Genomic DNA, 19,014 nt, shown 5'->3' with positions numbered 1-19,014 from the left:
TTAGCTCTGAACTATTAGCATTCTGACTATTTGGTGCCTATTAATCCTTTCTCTCTCTCTTTTTTTTCCGAAATAGTAGAAAATAGGCCAATATGAAAAGCTTAAGAAAATATATAGGCCAATTTTTAGTTATAGAAATTAATAGGCCATAACTTGTCAAGTTATGGTTCATAACCAGATAAGTTATAGACAAACTTATCAAGTTATGATTCATAGCTAGACAAGTTATGGACAAAAACCGTGAATTATGGACAATAACTTGTCAAGTTATGGTTCATAACTAGACAAGTTATGGACAAAAATAATAATTTGGCCTATTTATTAACTTATGTAAACTATTGGCCTATTAATTTTAATTTATCTCAAGTCTTAGCCTATTTTTCTCTTTCTCTCTTTTTTTTTTTTTTTTTTTTGCCTTTTGAAGTTTTGGTATCTCATCATAAAGTAAGGAGAAGTTTTTAATAGAGCTTAGTATACTGATACTCCATGTGTTTTATCAAAATAACAGTGACACTCTTGACCAAATCTAATTACACCAACACTCGTTGATATTATGAGGTTTAAACAAACGTATTAGTTTGAATTTGAGCATTTTAGCAAAGCAAACTTATTAGTTTCACTTGCCTAGTGCACTGACAAGAGTATTAGTGTGCTGCAAAAAGGTTAATGGGATAAAGAAAAAAATGACGTGAAAACAAAAAAATAAATAAAAAGACCAAAAAGCACATGAAGCTTTGAGATTTTGAAGGTTCATTTTGGTGGTAATCGTGAGTGAATGTTGCAAGCAAGCTTTCTTTTGGAGTGGGATTTTAAAGCATCCCTTAAAGCAAATGGAAGTTGGTCCATATGGAACGGTAGTAGTGAAAGCTTTTTCAACCACCAAATTTCAGAGCCTAAAAGTGAAAACTTACGCTGCTGCATCTCAATGGACTGAATTTTGTCGAGTAAACTGTCAAGTTACAAGTAGAGATCCATTTTTGACCCTCCAGGCCAATTAATCTATCAAGACATACATCCATTATTACAGTATTTGAAAAACCGAAAGAAGAAGAGATGCAATAGACTCTAAGGCCTAATTCAATTCGTCAATTCCAATTGAATTCAAATACGTAATTTTATGTGAAAATTTTTTACTGTAACACTTTTTACGTAATTTTATGTGAAAACAAAATTAAAATTAAAAACTCGAATCGGTGAAATGAACGAAACTTAAATTTCCTTATAAACACTTTTTGGATTTCATGCATAATTAAGCAATGCACCTCTTTTTAGTAGGAGTAGCAGTAGCCAAGGAAATAAAAAAGAAATGCACAAGAAATTTCTCACTAGAAAAATTAGTTCTTTTAGGATCAGTTAAATTCTACAATTCTTCACAAATCAAACTGCAAAATTCAATACAAGCCGCACTCCACGATGCTAAGTTAGCCTCTCACTAGAATTTCTCGTGTTTTGTATACCAAAAGCTTGATCACCCCACAACTAAAAATACCATCCAATAATGAGTTGAGTAGCGCTTTCCACCGAGCTTGATCTTTATTCAATCTCTCCCGAGATATGCTTAATTTACTCAGTATCCATATCCTGCCATCCAAAAGAAGAAAAAAAAGTCAACAGAAACCCTTTACAGTTTCCCGTTTGACAACCATTTTAATTCAAAGATAGAAACCTGAGTTGTCCATGGGGTTGCCAGCAGGCACCGATTCTGGCTCCTTAATCTCAACAACTACACAATCCGACATTAAGAATGTTTTTGCGACGGAGGATGCATGTTCTAGGCAACATCTGACCACCTGCGAAATTGAGGGATAACATGAGATCTTTTATTTTTAGTTCAATTTATTTGCGGTTCAAAAATTTGAAGTCCTTAAGTTCAGTTCAGATTCACAAAGAACGTGGTGTATAATGAATTCTCATAGTTAACAAACCTTGGTTGGATCAATGATTCCCGCGGCCATTAAATCTTCATATTTTCCAGTTGCAGCATTGTATCCATATTTAGGATTGTCACTGGAGAGCACCTGAAGGGAAAGAGAAAGCTTCAGATTATTCCCCACTCAGCATGCTAACATTGAAGCCAATCATTATGCAGCGGAGAAAAAAAAAATATTACCTTCTCGCTGACAACACTTCCATTAACACCAGCGTTCTTGGCAATTAATTTCAATGGGTAGCTCAGAGCTCTCTTGACAATATCAGCTCCGACCTGAAATTATCAAAAGGTTGAATTAAAACAAGAAAAAAAAAAGGGGGGGGGGGCATATTAGAAGAATCTTGACAGTTGACACCCTTTGGAAATAGTGTTTGTCTGCTGCCAAATTGTAAAAACAGGCATAGCCACGCTGGTTGGAAGAACAAAAACCTTTTCCTCGTCATTCTCAAGAGTATCCCTGATTCCGTCCACCTTTGATGCCAATCTCAACAGGGTGCATCCACCACCTACTACAATACCCTCCTCAACAGCAGCCTGGAAGCCAGAAAATGAGAACGTTAGCTCGGGCTGTTTTTTATGTTCCATAAACACAGAAAACCATTACAGGGATATAATGTTTTTAAACATTTGACTGTGAGACATGTAGATTACCTTTGTTGCGTTAAGAGCATCTTCAACTCTCAATTTCTTTTCTTTAAGCTCTGTCTCAGTTTGTGCTCCAACCTTGAGGTTAAAAACAATTCCGTGTAAGGGAGATTATTTTCAAATTCACTTGGTGAAATAACATCACGAATGACAACCATTTACAGGTAGCTAAAGTTTACCTGAATCACAGCAACACCACCAGATAATTTAGCAATTCTCTCGTTAAGTTTTTCCTTCTCATAGTCTTGCTCTGCAGCCTGTAAAATGATATTGGCAAATTAGTCATCAATTAACTTACAAGGAACCCAAGCACACAAATGATTTAGCTCTTACATATGTGAATGTGATAATGGATTATGACGCAAAGAAAAGTGATACCTCAATAAGATTTCTTATCTGTGCAACTCTCTTGTTAACTGCTTCCTGGGTGCTACCATCGCCAACAATAGTGGTGGTATCCTTGGTAAGCACCACCTTTGAAGCCTGACCAAGGACCTCATTGCCTACTTTGTCCAAGGTGAGCCCCACCTCTTCTCTGACCACAGTTCCTGCGTGACAATTGAAAAGTCAAAACGTAAGTAGAAAATAGGAACAAACTATGTGATTGGTACCAAAAGGTAGACTGCGACTTTCATAAAGTAGATGTGAAACAACCTCCAGTGAGAATGGCAATATCGTCAAGGTATTGGCTCTTGCGCTCTCCAAAACCAGGAGCTTTCAAGGCAGCAATCTTCAGTGCCCCTCTAAGCTTGTTCACAACAAGAGTTGCTAGTGCTTCTTGTTCAATGTCTTCTGCAATTATCAAGACTGGGTATCCACCCCTGATGGCATCCTCCAAAACATTGATAAGGTCCCTTGCGTTTGTTATTTTCTTGTCAACGAGAAGCAACTGCATAGACACATGCCCTAATCAGTTTGTGTTCCAATATGTACCTAAAGGCTTAAAGTCCAATACATTACCTTGCAGTTCTCATACTCCACTGCCATTTTCTCACTGTCAGTAACAAAATAAGGTGAAATGTAACCACGGTCAAATTGCATTCCTTCAACGACATAGAGACTGTTGTCAGCACTTTTCCCCTCCTCAAGGGTTACAACACCCTTCCGACCCACCTTGCTCAAGGCTTCAGCTATCATGTTTCCTACTTCATAATTGTTTCCTGCACTAACAGCAGCCACATCTGCAAGTTCACTGTCTTCAACCTGCAAGCGTTAAGTGATTGATAAATTAAACAATCTTTACCAGCTAATATCAATACACCCACAAACACCAATCACGACTAATATTTCAAACACCATTCATTTACAGTTCACCTACCTCCTTTGAAATTGACTTGAGTTCGGACACCAAAGCTTTGGTGGTCTTCTCAATACCTCGTGTGATGAGAACAGGGTTCGCTCCAGCAGCCACAACCTGAATGAATGAAACCGCTCAATAGTGGTTAGACCCTATTTCTTAGCTTTTATAGAGGTAGTTCAGCTTTCAAAACAAAATACAAACTTTGACTCCTTCAGCAATAAGACCCTGTGCAAGCACAACAGATGTAGTTGTGCCGTCACCAGCCAAGTCATTGGTCTTAGCAGCTGCCTGTCTCACTAATTTAGCTCCAATATTCTCCACTGGGTCCTCCAATTCAACCTGGGGATACACAGGCAATATTCAATTAGCAATACAGCAGTCAACGATACTTGAAACTGGTTAAAAGAGATGAATTCAGGAACTCAAAAGAATATACGGCATAGCTAAGTCGTATTTAACACATGATAAAATTGTCACTAAAAACCCAAAGGTTTCACATAAGGGATTGTAAGCTTGGTCGAAGTAGGTAAAATAAACTCATAATAGTTCTAATACAAAGTTTGGCACCAGAAGAAAAGCACATAGATAGAAATGATAGGAATATATTAGACAGAATTACAACTTCAAGATACAAAAATGGGATATTAAAGAGGCAGATTACCTCTCTCGCCACAGTCACACCATCATTAACAATTTTGGGGGAGCCATACTTGCTCTCAAGGACAACATTCCTGCCTTTAGGACCAAGGGTCACGCCAACAAGATCTGCGAGCTTGTTGACACCCGTCTGAAAAAGAATTCAACAAAAACACAAGTATAAGCAAAATCCAAAACTGCAATCCAGGCAAAAAAAAAAAAAAAAAAAAAAAAAAAAAAAAAAAAAAAAGAGGAAGAAGAATAGAGAGAGGGAGAGAAAGAGCAGTAAAACAGTGTTTTTTAAACGAATAAAAGAAACCCACTTGAAGTTTCTTGATGGCAGAGCCATCCTTGTTGAAATGAAGCTCCTTAGCCATGGCAGAAATCCTTGGAGGAGCCGTTCTTCTAACAACATTTCGCCTTTTCACAAAGGAACATGAGGAAATGGAGGAAGACGATGACAGCTTTTGGAACTTTATGTCCGCGACGCGGCCGCTTGGAGCAGCCAACGAGCCAGCTGATGACATGGCAGCAAACGTAGATGCCATCTACTCTCTCTAATTATCTGCCAACATTACACAAATCATTTTTTTACACCTATCAATCTAATAAACTACAATCCAAAGATGACCCCAAATCAAAGAAGTGTAAGCCATTTCCATTGAATCGCTAAACCCACCAAAACAAACAAGTACCTAGCTAAATCCTCACTTATTTCCTTCTGTATGATAATCATGTATTTCACGAATCTAAGCTATTGTATTCAGCAATAAGGAAGACAAAGACAAACATTAATGAAGCTACGAGTATGAGTGACTTCCCTCGCGACTTATTACAGAAATCATCCTTCTTTAATTCACCACCAGCAACCACAGAAAACTAAAATAGCTTTTCCTTTGATAGCTAAATCAAATAGACAAACATATGAACAAAGCTAATCTGGTCAAATTTTTTCATTGTTTCTTTTGTTTTCTAAGAAAGAGCAAAACGGGTCATTTCTACCGGATTCCTCTATTGTGTCATTTCAACCAGAAATTTAACTCCGTTTGGAACCTTAATTTTATGATGAAAAAAATGTACATGTATGAAGAAAAAAAATAAAAAAGAGGGAAGAAAATGATACTTTTTTCACTTTTTTCTTGTGTTTGGAACTTGAGTAAAACTACGGGGGAGAAAGAGGAATTGCTTTGTAAACTTTTTCCTTGTGTTTGCATGTTATTATTTAAAAAAAAAAAAAAAAACCCCAGAAAATAGTTAGTATTAAATTACGCCTTCTCCTAAAAATAGTCGAAGTTATGAGAGTAAGCTAATAAGTGAACCAACGAGGAATAAAATAATAATAGTAATAATAATGATAATAATAATAATAATAAACATAACGGAACTCAAAACAAAGTATTTTTAAAACACAAAACTGAAAGTGATATAGAAAACGAGAACAAAAAGGAAACCATAAAACGAAAATGAATATACAAAATGAACTTCTATCATAAATGTAATCTCAAAAAAAAAAACAAAACAAAACAAAACAAAAAAACCATCACTGGAAACACTAACACAACACTGTTTAATGTTCCTAACTGAAATTTCAAGTTCCTCTCCAGCCAGTCCAAATTCTCGATTCTAAGACAAACATAGCCAATTTTATCAGAAACCCCAACCGCCAAAAGAACAAAAAAAGCTCAAAGTATCCAAAAAAAGAGAAAAAAGAAATCGAAGAGAAAATCTCGCAATTCTCAAATATTCATAGAAATTTGGAGCTGTAATTGAAAATGGAATTTACCAAGGAAACGGAAAAGGGACGAGCAGGATTCGGGAAAGAAAAGTGGTCGGGAAATCGAGAGCTCAGCTCCCTCGCTCCGTCGCGTTCGCCGAGCGAGTAATGGCTAGCGAAAGAGAAGAAGTTTGAAGAGAGGGAATATGAAAGTGATGCAGTGAAATGGAGGAGAAGTTGCACCGATATGTTATAAGAGATTGGGTCAGAAGAGATAGGGTTTGGGCTTAAAACGGCGTCGTTTCCCTTGCTGCTTCCATCTCTTTTAGTAATTGGCGCTATGGGTCCCTAAACATACTAATGAGTGACAAATTAGGGCTTGTTCGGTTGTATTTTTTAGTTATAGTAATTTAAGTGTAGATTTTAAGTGAGTTATAATTTTAGTTGAAGTTGTAATTTGAGTTTGTGTTTAGATGTGCACGTTTGAGTTATGGTTTAAATTGAGAATCTATTTGAGTTTGTGTTTGGATAGGTCAAAACTTAAAATTGTATTTAGACAGTATTTTAATAAAAACTCATGGTAATAGAAAATTTTAATAGAGTATATGGGTAGGGTTTTATTAATCTTTTCGTTGTGAACGCATAGAAAAAAATATCTCAATCGGAATTAAAACGAAAAAAGTTATGACGTTTTTAAGAATAGAAAAAATATTGTTCATTAACTTGAATTTGAGTTTAAGAACTTAAGTTGAAGGAAGAACTTGAACTCAGATTTTAGCCCCAACTCGAGTTAAAACTCAAGTTCAAACTCAAATTTTACAAAAGAACATGAACTTGAGTAAAGTTTTAACTTGAGTTCAAACTTTTTTTGAGTTTTGGTCCAAACAAACAAAAGTCTTTAGTCTCTAGTTTTTTAGGGGTTGTTCTTTTGTATTTTTGAGTTAGAGTGACTTAAGTGATGATCTTGAGTTGAGTTTGAGTTATAACTTGAATTGAAATTATAACTTGAGTTTGTGTTTGGATGTGTACATTTGAGTTATGATTTGAATTGAGAATCTATTTGAGTTTGTGTTTGGGTGGATTAAAACTTAAATTTGTATTTAGATAGTATTTTAATAAAAACTCAATGGTAATGAAAAATTTTAATATGGTATATGGGTGGGGTTTTATTCGTCTTTTCTTTGCGACTGCATAGGAGAAAAAAATCATCTCAATCAGAATTAAAACAAAAAAGTTATGGTACTTTTAAAATAGAAAAAATATTGTTCATTAACTTGAGTTCGAGTTTATGAACTCGAGTTGAAGGAGAAACTTGAACTCAAGTTTAGAGGCTGGTTGGCAGCCCCATTTTTGAGTTAAAAACTCAAAAAAAACAACTCGAGTTACAACTTTATTCGAGTTCATGTTCTTTTAAGTTTGAACTCAAGTTTGAGACTAAAACTCGAGTTCAAGTTTCCCCTTCAACTCGAGTTCAAAAACTCAAACTCAATTAATGAACAGTATTTTTTCTATTCTTAAAAATGCTATAACTTTTTCGTTTTAATTCTGATTGAGATGATTTTTTTTTCTATGCGTTGACAACTAAAAGACGAATAAAACTCCACCCATATACCCTATTAAAATTTTCCATCAACATTGAGTTTTTATTAAAATACTATCTAAATACAAATTTAAGTTTTGACTCACTCAAACACAAACTCAAAAAGATTTTATCTCAAATCATAATTCAAATGTACATAACCAAACACAAACTCAAGTTACAACTTCAACTCAAGTTATAACTCAAACTCAACTCAAAATCTACATTCAAGTCACCTAACTCAAAAACGGCAAAAGAACAGTAACCCTAAACTCGAGTTCAAACTCAAATTTTACAAAAAAAAAAAACATATAAACTTCAATAAAGTTGTAACTCGAGTTTAAACTTTTTCTGACTTTAATTGCAAAAGAACAACCTCTTAATCTCTAATTTTTCAATTTTGGTCAATTAGTCTATGAACTCTTCTCTTTCTTTTCGTTAGTTCAAATTACAACTCAAATTTTTATTACAATATTTTTTCACATAAATTTACTTTTTAATTTAAATTCTTAACTTAAATGAATGAAAAAAACAAAACATAATTAATTTTGTAGCGTTAAGGGACCAATTCATAACCGGCGTCTAAATTTAGATGGAAAGAAACACATGCTTAATGCGCGCCTGGCTAATAAACAAAAAAGACGAGAATAACATCAAATAAAACTTAGAAAAAGAAAGTTTTCTCATATTTTTATAGGGGTTTATAAATTAGGCGCTCCATTTTTTTCACCTCTTCTAGGATTTCTTCTCTGATTTGTAGATGACGATCTTTCACGAGAAAGGAACCACACCACCACCAATATGCAGTGTGTTTTTCTTTTGAAAACTAATTACTGAGTTTGATTTTTATTTTTTTTAATTTATTTTTTGTTATTTTTGTGACTTGTATTCAAAGGGTGTGTTATACTGTATGCTTTTTATAGGGATCTATAGATCAAGCGCTCAATTTTTTTATTATTTTTATAATTTGTATTTCAATTTTTATGTTATAGTATTTTCTCACATATGGTTTGAATGCAATGAAATTTAGGAACAAAGAATTTTGGTGAACTTCAATACATATTGACGCAAGAATAATAACAGAGATTACAAGTCCTGTTTAATTCACAATTCAGTCTAAAAACTGAAAATGTTCTATCTGAAAATTCATAATTATTTATAGAGAGATTCAGGAATATCATATATTTTTATGTTACAATAAAATTGTTGTAACAATAATTTTAGTTATACTAAGCATATGTCATACAATCAGTGAAAGTTAAAATTGCTATCAATGTACAATTAGACTATGTTTATTTTATCGATTCGAGTTTTTAATTCTAATTTTGTTATAGTTAAAAACTCTCACAAAAAGTCATATCTAATTTTTTCTATTATAATTAAAAACTCTCACATAAAATCATATCTTAATTTGAATTTAAAACTTAAATTGGCGTACTGAACGAGGTTTTAGACTGCAATACACTTTGACAGATAAATTTTATAAAGAAATGGTGAGAATTGAAGCAGTATGGCCATTTCCTGGTAGCAAGATCACGGAGAGAACAAGGGCAAAAAGAGGGGGGCGGGGGGCGGGGGGAGGAGAAAAGGAGCTTCTTTTTCAAGTACGAGGGCTTCTAGTGATTAGTAGTAGCAGCTTGTGCTAAGCAATCAAAACAATGGAAATAGCACGACCGAAGTTACTAGCTACTAGCCAGGAAGGCTGCTGCGCCAAGTTTATAGAGAATGTCAACTTTTACTTTTATTTTTAGCCGGTAGAAAAAGAAAAAGAGAAACTGTGATTTTTTAATAAGTATTTAGAACTAAGAGCCTAATGAATCAGAATGATTTTTAAATTGTCTAATCAACAATAAAAGTGTTAAAATTAAGTTTATAATGCCTTAACTAAACTCTGGCACAAGATTCAAAATTTATTTAGAAGTATTTTTTTTAAAAGTCATAATTCTGACTCTGAGTGGAAGCTCTTCTAAAAAGTCAAAACACTTCTGACAGATCATTCAAACACTTCAAGATGCAAGTTTTGGATCTGAGAAGCCAAAAATAGCTTTTAGAAAGCTCTCCTAAGGCCCAATGTATATAGACACTAAAGACTTAAAACTTTGAGAGTTGGCAAAGACGGACATTAGGCGTTTTCTCCAGCAAATGCATGAAACCATAAGAGCTCACGGACAGTATGAATTACGAAAACAACGGAAATATGCAGCATCGACAACCCACATGTTTGCCGCCATGGAATTGAGTTAGAAACTGTGCTTCATATTCTGTATAAGAAACATAAGAATGGGTTACATGAATTAAGAAAACAACGGAAATATGCAGCATCGAGAACTCGTATGTTTGCTGTCTCAGAATTGAGTTAGAAACTGTGCTTCATAATCTGTATAGGAAACACAAGAATGGGTTACATGAATTAAGCAAACAACGGAAATATGCAGCATCCACAACTCGTATGTTTGCCGCCTTGGAATTGAGTTAGAAACTGTGCTTCATCTGTACAAGAAACATAAGAATGGGTTACATTAAGAGGGTCAAACTAAATTTAATCATAAACCTTACATTCTCTAATATGCAAGTCATGCCCTATGCCCCTATGACAAAACTAATATACACGACTTCAAAATCATAATCTGTGGTTCATATCATCACTATCACCATCGCCATTACTGTCAGTATCGACAGCAGAATATATCTCATTATCGTTGTCAATTTCATCATCACTATCGATATCAGAAGTTACTTCCAAACCATGAGATATGTTCCAATCAGGCGGGAAGGTCTTTTGCAAGGCTTCTGTAAGCTCCCCGCCGCCCCTCTCAATCTTGCGCAAGCACTTGGACCAGTGAACTGCAGTTCCCATATCAATAGTAAAGCCAGATTCTATCATTTCCCCACAAATTGAAAGAATTCCAGAGTAAACATAAGACTCGGCAACTTGAGCCCTTGACAGCAAAGATGTCATCAAGCAGTGGTATACAGCTTTGTCTGGCTTCAACCCTGTCAGCTTCATCTCATCAAAGCATTTCAGAGCCTTCTCCGGTACCGAAGCACGTGCCCAACCATTTATCAACGTGGTGTAGGTCTTAACATTTGGCTTTACCCCAAATGTCTGCATTTCTTGGATCGTTTTTGTAGCTCTCTGCAATGAAACAAAAACCATTTAAAAATAAAATGGCAACTATCAAACTTAATTAAGGAGCTTAAAACAAAACAAAATCATTCAGCTTTCCATGTGTTGCAAAAAGAGACCATGATTTAGCTAACCAAAACACTGCCAGTAAAAGAATGGGAAAAATAACAACCCATCGCTTGCAAATTTCAGAAGATTCTCAGAAAAAAACAGGAAAGAAACGTATTTACTTTAATTTCTTATACAAGACGAGCTAAAGCACATTCTGTGGAATAAAATAAATCGCAAAGGCTAAAAGCAGAGTCATAGTTTAGTCATAGTTTCTCCAAAAACAAGCGAGGAAAAAACCCCAACCGGATCTAAGATCTAATGTAGAAAAGAGGACTAGAAGACAACCATTAATTGGCATCATAGAATCTAGCATTCAGAAAACAACAGGACCTTTAAAATTCAGTATAACTTCATTTCTAGTCTACTGAACTAAAATAGCAAGATTTATCTGTAACCTCTGTGTAAACCAAAATAGAGACTAGTATTTAAAGAGCATACCAACATATCCCCAGCTCTGCTACAAGCATTTATGAAAGATGTGTAGGTATGGATATCAGGTTGAACGCCTTCCTGTTTCATTTGTTGCATCAGGTCAGCAGCCTCCCAAACATCACCTCTTCGAGCCCATCTACCAGAAAAAATAACCAAGTTGAGCCCCCAGACGTCACATAACGAGACAATTGAGGAGAAGAAAAATATAAAACGTAACCCCAGAAGTCAGATAAGGAGTCAATTAAGGAGAAGAAAAGTATAAAATGTAAATTCCAATTATGCACTCTTAGCTTGGATAGAGGAGAAGGAGGAGAAGAAGAAAAATATAAAACGGTAACTTCCAATTATGCTCTCCTAGCTGAGAGAGAGAGAGAAAGAGAGAGAGAGAGAACCAAATAATGCTCAAATGTTTTGAGACACAAATTTGAGAAGGCCTGGAAAGAAAGAGATTTGAAAGCAACAACTTTTGACAACACTAGCACACACCCAAGATTGTAACAATACATACCCATCAATTAGTATATTGTAGACAAATGTGTTCCTCGGAATCTTTTGATTACTCATTTCTTTGGTTACTGCTAAAGCACTCTGCATCCTGCCCGCCTTGCAACATGCCTTTAATAAAGCCTCATATGTAAACACATCAAGTTCAAGGCCCTCATTCCTCAATTTAGTAAAATACTCGAAGGCCTTCCCAGTATCACCCAGTGATGCGTAGCCATGCATGATAGTTGTGTATGTATGTTCATTTGGACTTACACCCGCCAGTGTCATCTCATCTACTATTTCAACAGCCTTCTCCATCTGCAAGACATTCAACACAAATGGGTACACTTCTGAACTCAAGACATCGCGTTACAAAAAGTTCCAAGCCAAAAATAAACAGATCAAACTCACTAGAGAATATTATGCACCAGTTGTTAAATTTCTTTACTTTCAAAAGAGGGATTACATTAAACTGGCGGTGGGTACCAAAAGCTATGATGTTTAACTCTAAGATCTACCAACAAATCAGGCATCATTTCGGACATGGTACGTTATGGGACTTAAAGTGTTACTTTTGCACTCCAGATTAAAACAAGACACGTTTAACAACCTTAGCCTTCAAATAAATCTGCGCTTCAAGTGTAATCGGCAAAATTTACCTGACGTTTCTCAACAAGGCCAAGAATCAAAGCATTGAAAGTATGTACAGTGGGTATGCATCCACTCATCCTCATCATATCAAAAATTTCTAGAGCTCTTCTCATTTCTCCAGCTCTTGCAAAACCATGTATAATTGGCATGAAACTACGTGTTGTAGGCCTATGCCTGGACTTCTGCATATCTTTGATAGTCTGGACAGCACGATCCATGTTACCCATACCACAGAATGCTCTTATAATGTTATTATAAAGGACTACATCAGGCTTTAGACCATCCTTTATAACATCTTCAAAAACAGCAAATGCATTAGTCCAATCTTTCAATCTCAAAAATCCATTTATTAACATGGAATAAGTCTTCATGTTATGCTTTATGCCAGCAGATTCCATCTTTTTGCTAACTTCCAAGGCCTTCGAAACTTTTCCAACCTGAAAGAATGCACATGCTGTTAATAATAAGGTACTAATAGATGTAAAAGATAATCAAAACTAATGACACAATGGCATACAAATATTGGACAGATAAAAGTTCAAATTAGCATACAAGGATAAAGAATGCAATACCTTGGTATAAAGATTGATCAGACATCCATAACTGATAACTGATGGTGTAAAGCCACATTCCTAAGAAAATAAAGCAAAAGTTAGGGAATGAGAGAGAGGAAAAAAAATAAGTCATAATTTGTAGTTGATAATTTTTGCACCAGGCAGTACTCAGTGGCATGGAAAGCTTCAAGCATGAACCCCAGAAGCAAAGGAAAATGCTGAATATCTAATGTCCTAAAGTAGACAAAAATGTATTTACATACTTGGAATACAGAAAAATAATGACTACATCTGGTATATGAAATATGCCTCTGTGTCTCCAACTCTGTGTGTACATGATGTACGAATATGTATGTTTAACCTTAGACAAAAGCAACACTATCGCACGAGTTTACCTTGAGCCGTTCAAAGACAACCAAACATTTATCTTCATTTCCGATCATCGTGTAACCATCCATCATGGTATGATAAATGTCAATTGAAGCATCTATGCCTACTTCTTCCATTTCCCGCACCAACGCCTCAGCTCTTTCCGTATTGCAGGTTTGACTGAAATTTGTCAAATGTGGAGCGTTAAAAGGTTAAGAAGATAGAGAGTAGCCCACGCAGATTAGGAGGTCTACAAACAGCAATAGTTCAAGACTGAACTATGTAGAACAGTAGAAGCAAACCAGGAATCAGAAATACATTTAATAATAGCTTGCTTATTTTTACATTTTTGGCAATGTAATTCCAAAAAAATTCAATTATTTGTTTATGAAGTAACCAATTAGAACATAATGAAACAAAACTTACGAGGAACGTAAAACTAAAATTGTGAATACTCACCAATGAGCATATATTATATTTCCATAAATGATTGCGTTTAAAGTAATGTGTCTCTCTTTGGCCTCCTTAAACCAGAACTCTGCAGCTCTTTCAAAAAAGAATATCCAGGAACATCAAATTAATAAACAGAACATATAAGAAGTTTCCAAAAACAATTAAATCAAAACCCAATATCTCAACCGCAAAAGTGCACAACTAGCAGTGGTGCTATAACTTAAAAGGACTGTGTTACTATAACAACCGCAAATGGAAGTTCTACCAAAAAAAATTAAAAAAGTGTAACGTGACTATGACTAAAAAGGACTGTGTTACTATAACAACTGCAAATGGAAGTTCTGCCAAAAAAAAAATTAAAAAAGTGTAATGTGGCTAATGTCTCTTAAATATTAATGAATGAGAAACGTGTGTAATTGAAAAAACTATATGGTTACGTACTCAGCATTGCCCATTTTTGCAAATCCCCCCACTATTATACTGTAAGTCACCAAACTCATCTCAATGCCCTCTTCTTTCATTTTCCTAACACAAGATAATGCTTCTTCCATGTCTCTGCCAACTGCATACGCATGAATAAGGCTGCATGTAATATAAATTCTTCAATGATTGGAAAAGGATAATCTCAAATATATATTCGCAAAATCACAGAAAACTAACAAAATAGACCTTAAACTGTATTTCGTTTTTCACACTCAAATTTAATTAGAAAAACTTCGACCGGGACAATATTATTGCATACATGATGGAGACTAATTTGGATGTTTAATAATTTAAACCTCATAATTTTGAGTATGGTAACTACATAACTTGAGTGGTGAAAAATGCACAATAAAGACATGCCCAAAAGTACCTGTCTACTGCATCTTATATAGCGAAAATTAGCTTATAAGCTAAAGAGAGACGAGTGTTTAAATCAATTTTATTCCTTGCACTTCTAGAATCACCAAGCAAGTTCCTCAATTTTCCCAGGTTGTAGAAAGTGTCTTGATTAAAGCCTGTTGTTTAACAGGATTTGATGGCAAGGCTCTTCACAAAGGCATACTAATTGATTGTTACAGGTAAAATACCAGTAAAATTAATCTAAGCTGATCATTATTCATTATTGCGTAAACCCAAGCAAAGCATGCAAGATTGTACTAAAACTAATTTGGATCAACTTTATGTATGCACGATCTATTACCAATGAAAAAGTCATTTTTCAGAATTTAGAGTGAGATCAAATTCTGTCAATGCACTTAAGAATATTCTCAATTCAGAACTCCAGTACATGCAAAAAATTCAGGAACTTAGTACACGAGGTAGTAGAGGAGGATGACTCGCATAAAGTTACCATCAACTTACAAAAACTCAGAGAAATTACCATTGAGTTACAGAAATTCAATGAAATTGACCATCAAATTATATATCATAAAATGAATTTAACTGAAAATAAAACTTAGCCAGTTATAGCTGCTATATCAGTGTTTATAATGTGATACCTTGAATAGACATGCGATGATGGCTCTATTCCCCTTGCCCGCATACTCTCAAAAGTTTCCCGTGCACGATGCATGTCACCTCTCCTTGCATAATACTTTACCATCAAGCCGTATTCTCTTCTAGAGGGCTATTATATATAAGAAAATCCATCATAAGCTTTTTTTTTTTTGTGTTCTCTTTTTTTCGTTAAAATGGAAACATGCTTTCATGGATACCAGAGTCATCGCAGTTATATCTTATCCACAAAAAGTAAATAGAAGTTTGGTCAATTTATATTGATTACCAAATTATGCGCCCTAGCTGAAAGCTTAGACCAATTATTATCTTTTTTTTAAACCCATACACCATTTAGACCATCTGCAATGCAAATGCTATAATCAATTGCATATTTGGCATCAAATAGTATGAAAATGATATACTTGATATGTTATTTTCATTTGTGCTCTAATACACAGTGCTATTTCAAATGCTAAACTACGTTTGCCATTATCGTTAGGGGACGTTTGTTTCCTGTATTCGTCCATGATTTTAATCATGATTCATGATTCTCTACAGTATTTTTCTCTCACAAAAAACATATGTAAAACGAGAATGGTTCTGAATCATAATTCTGAATCTATGAACCAAACGTCCACTAAACTTTGGAAGCTATAAGAAGTAAAGTTTTAATTTTATGACAATTTGAAAATAAAAATGTTGTAATGATTAAATGAAAAGGTAAACATATCGCAATCAAATGAAAAATTTGCCATATGCCATACTTGGTGGCAAACTACAAATTTCGAGAGAGATTTTCCCACTCGATGCTAAAATTTAGCAACGGCACACTAATTTAGCATTGCATTAGAGATGCTAGAGAAGCATCTTCATTCCCAAATATATACTATAACTCAAAAAGAGTACTTTTAGAGCCTAAGAAAATAAGTAGCAAAAGATTATTACCTAATACCATGAATATTATGGTTGCACTCTGCAAAGGATAGATCGCTTTACGTAGCACAGAAATGTCTAACAGACAAAAACAATCAGAATAACCTAAGAAGACAACATCTCTTCTTTCTTTCTAAAGAACCAATTCTCCTCCCAACAATATATCAAAGGTACAAACCACAAACACAAAGCAAAAATAATGAAACTATTCACACTAAACACTTTCATATTCAGCGATTAATAACCGAGTCTTGCCTAAAACTATTTCCAAAAGGAATCAACTGCGCCAAATGAACAAACAATGGCGCTAAAATGCAAACGGCAGAAACGCGCAAAAACACTTCAACCAAGCCAAACAATGAACAAACAAGAGACTGCAAATAAATATAAAGCAAAAGCATAATTAAATTGAACAAAAACAATCTAGAATTCTGCTTCTTCAACGATAACGAATGAGTCTTGATCAAAATTACTCAAGGAACAAGTAATCTATACACAAATACTAAGAGAAACCACTTAAAACAAGACAAACTAGTAGAATCATCCTCTTCAATGATAAAGAACAATTCTTTTTCTAAAACTATGAATCCATCAAACAAACAATGGCATTAGAAAGAAAAAAAAAATTAAAAATTTCACCTTTTTAATCCTCTGAAAAGCGTCCACAACCGCCTGCCAATTCTCCGGTTCGGTCTCGACAACCTTCCGGAACTCCTTCCTTAAACCATCTCTCTCTTCATGCCACTTTGAACGATACTCAACCCCATCGTCCCCTCCAATCCACCTCTCTCTCTCCTCCATTTTCCCCTTCAACCTCCTTCCATCGTCCAATTTCACAGTCAGGACCCTCCCGTGGAACTCCACGCCGTCGAACTCCACCGCCTTCATCGCCGACTTCGCCGCCGTCGAGCCACCATACAGCACGAACCCAAACCCCGCATTTCTGTCCGTCTTCTCGTGAGCCTTGATCAGAATCACGCTCTTAATCGGCCCGAACTGCCTGAAGAACTCGGCGACGTCGTTTTTCCTGATCCAGCTCGGCAGATTCCCCACGAATATCTTCCCCTCTTGTCGGAACTCAACCCTCGGCGAATCCGCATTCTCCTCAACCTCCTTCTCCCCGGCTTCCCCGTCACTTTCCCGGGAAATCTCCGCAGGATTCGGCGCCGGCGGAGAGAGCTTGCTGGTGAGCCAGAGCTTATTGGTGAGAGAGCGAGAGCCATTTACGTCGGTGCTTGGTTGGGCGAGGGATTTGAGAGGGTTTGAGGGGATTTTGGGAGAGGGAGAGGTGGTCGTCTTGAGGGTTTTGGGACGGCGGAGTTTGCCGGAGAGGTGTGAGGAATTGGCGGAATTGGTGGAGTTGTCGAAAGCCGGTGTCTGCGGCGATGGAGAGTTTAGGGATAAAGGAAGAAAATTGGCAGCTTTAATGGCGCCGGAATGGTGTTTTCCGGTGACGGAGAAGGAGGAGATAGCGTGGGTGGCGAGAGAAACTTCCATTATCTTTTACACCTTCATCCGTGGAGTGTAGTGTGACTGTGTGAGTGGCTAGTAAGAGTGATTTTTCAAAAATTCGGTAAATATAACTCAGTTCATTTCACCGATTTGAGTTTTAATATAATAAAAAGATTTCAGAAACAGTCACATTTAATTTTTTATTATAATAAAAAATTCTCACATAAAATTACATCTCAATTCAAATTAAAAACTCGAATCAGTGAATTAAACGGTTGCTTAATTTTGCTTAGTTTTACCGGGATTATTTTTTTATTTATTTTTAAAAGAGATAAATTAAAAACTGTTAGATTAATTTTTTAACAATATTATTTATAATTAAGAATAATTTTATGTTACATGCTATGCTACAACTAACGGTTAAAAAAATTATATAACTGCTAAAGCACTAATTCCTACTATAAGGAAAGAAAAAAAAAAGCGAGTTTTTACCGTAAAGGAGCATTTTATGTGGTAAATGTTTCCGAGTGTTGATTAGATAAAAAACCATATATTAAAATAAAAAGGCACACAAAACTGACAAAAATATAATACACGAAAAATAGAGCTTCATTGATAATATACACATTTGTCACTCATACAATTTCCAAAGAGAAAAAAGAACATTGTTCAGAAGATTCCCGAATAGAAATTATGAATCTAGCCCAAATAAGGGCATTCTGTTTTCTCTTTTTAACTTCAACTAATAATGCCTTCTCACCTTTTATTCAGGTTGAGAAAGTGAGAAGGCCCGTTCATTTCGCTGATTCGAGTTTAAAATTCAAGTTTTGTTACAGTAAAAAGTTTTCAGAAACAGTCACATCTAACTTTTTTACTACAGTAAAAAACTCTCACACAACATCACATCTCAACTCGAATTAAAAACTCGAATTAGCGAACTGAACGGGCCCGGCCGTTCGCTTTACGGATTTAAATTTTTAATTCGAATTGAGATGTAATATTTTCTTAGAGTTTTTAACTGTAGTAAAAAAAATTAACTGTGATATTTTCTAAGAAATTTTAATTATAAAAACTTAAAACTGAAAACTCAAATCGGTAAAATGAACGAAGTTTTACTCTGTATTTCACACTTTCTATGGAACCGTTATATCAAAATGAGTTCT

The 19,014-nt window shown here is 35.1% G+C and overlaps 2 protein-coding genes across 2 annotated transcripts; both read right to left on the bottom strand.

The window, feature by feature from the left end:
• Positions 1-1,294: 1,294 nt before the first annotated feature.
• Positions 1,295-6,461, bottom strand: LOC21386498 (ruBisCO large subunit-binding protein subunit beta, chloroplastic). The gene is made up of 15 exons (XM_024164243.1): positions 6,295-6,461; positions 4,835-5,076; positions 4,537-4,662; positions 4,077-4,214; positions 3,894-3,989; positions 3,536-3,778; positions 3,230-3,464; positions 2,954-3,123; positions 2,755-2,832; positions 2,582-2,653; positions 2,360-2,464; positions 2,111-2,203; positions 1,926-2,018; positions 1,667-1,790; positions 1,295-1,581 (listed from the first exon to the last, which is right to left on the bottom strand). Exons 2-15 carry the CDS (start codon positions 5,057-5,059, stop codon positions 1,568-1,570), a joined length of 1,812 nt encoding a protein of 603 aa, XP_024020011.1. The 5' UTR covers positions 5,060-5,076; positions 6,295-6,461; the 3' UTR covers positions 1,295-1,567.
• Positions 6,462-10,118: 3,657 nt separating this feature from the next.
• Positions 10,119-17,933, bottom strand: LOC21386497 (pentatricopeptide repeat-containing protein At5g04810, chloroplastic). Its single transcript, XM_024164239.1, has 10 exons — positions 17,039-17,933; positions 15,469-15,596; positions 14,429-14,569; positions 13,994-14,080; positions 13,561-13,714; positions 13,184-13,243; positions 12,620-13,048; positions 11,983-12,278; positions 11,481-11,610; positions 10,119-10,940 (listed from the first exon to the last, which is right to left on the bottom strand). The coding sequence occupies exons 1-10, from the start codon at positions 17,894-17,896 to the stop codon at positions 10,425-10,427; spliced, it is 2,799 nt and encodes a 932-aa protein (XP_024020007.1). The 5' UTR covers positions 17,897-17,933; the 3' UTR covers positions 10,119-10,424.
• Between the last annotated feature and the right edge of the window lie 1,081 nt (positions 17,934-19,014).

This window comes from Morus notabilis, unplaced genomic scaffold (genome assembly GCF_000414095.1).
Source record: "Morus notabilis unplaced genomic scaffold, ASM41409v2 Scaffold1731, whole genome shotgun sequence".
Classification (NCBI taxonomy): domain Eukaryota; kingdom Viridiplantae; phylum Streptophyta; class Magnoliopsida; order Rosales; family Moraceae; genus Morus; species Morus notabilis.
Note: the sequence above shows the minus strand (reverse complement) of the source record. Positions and strands in the feature narration are given on the sequence as shown.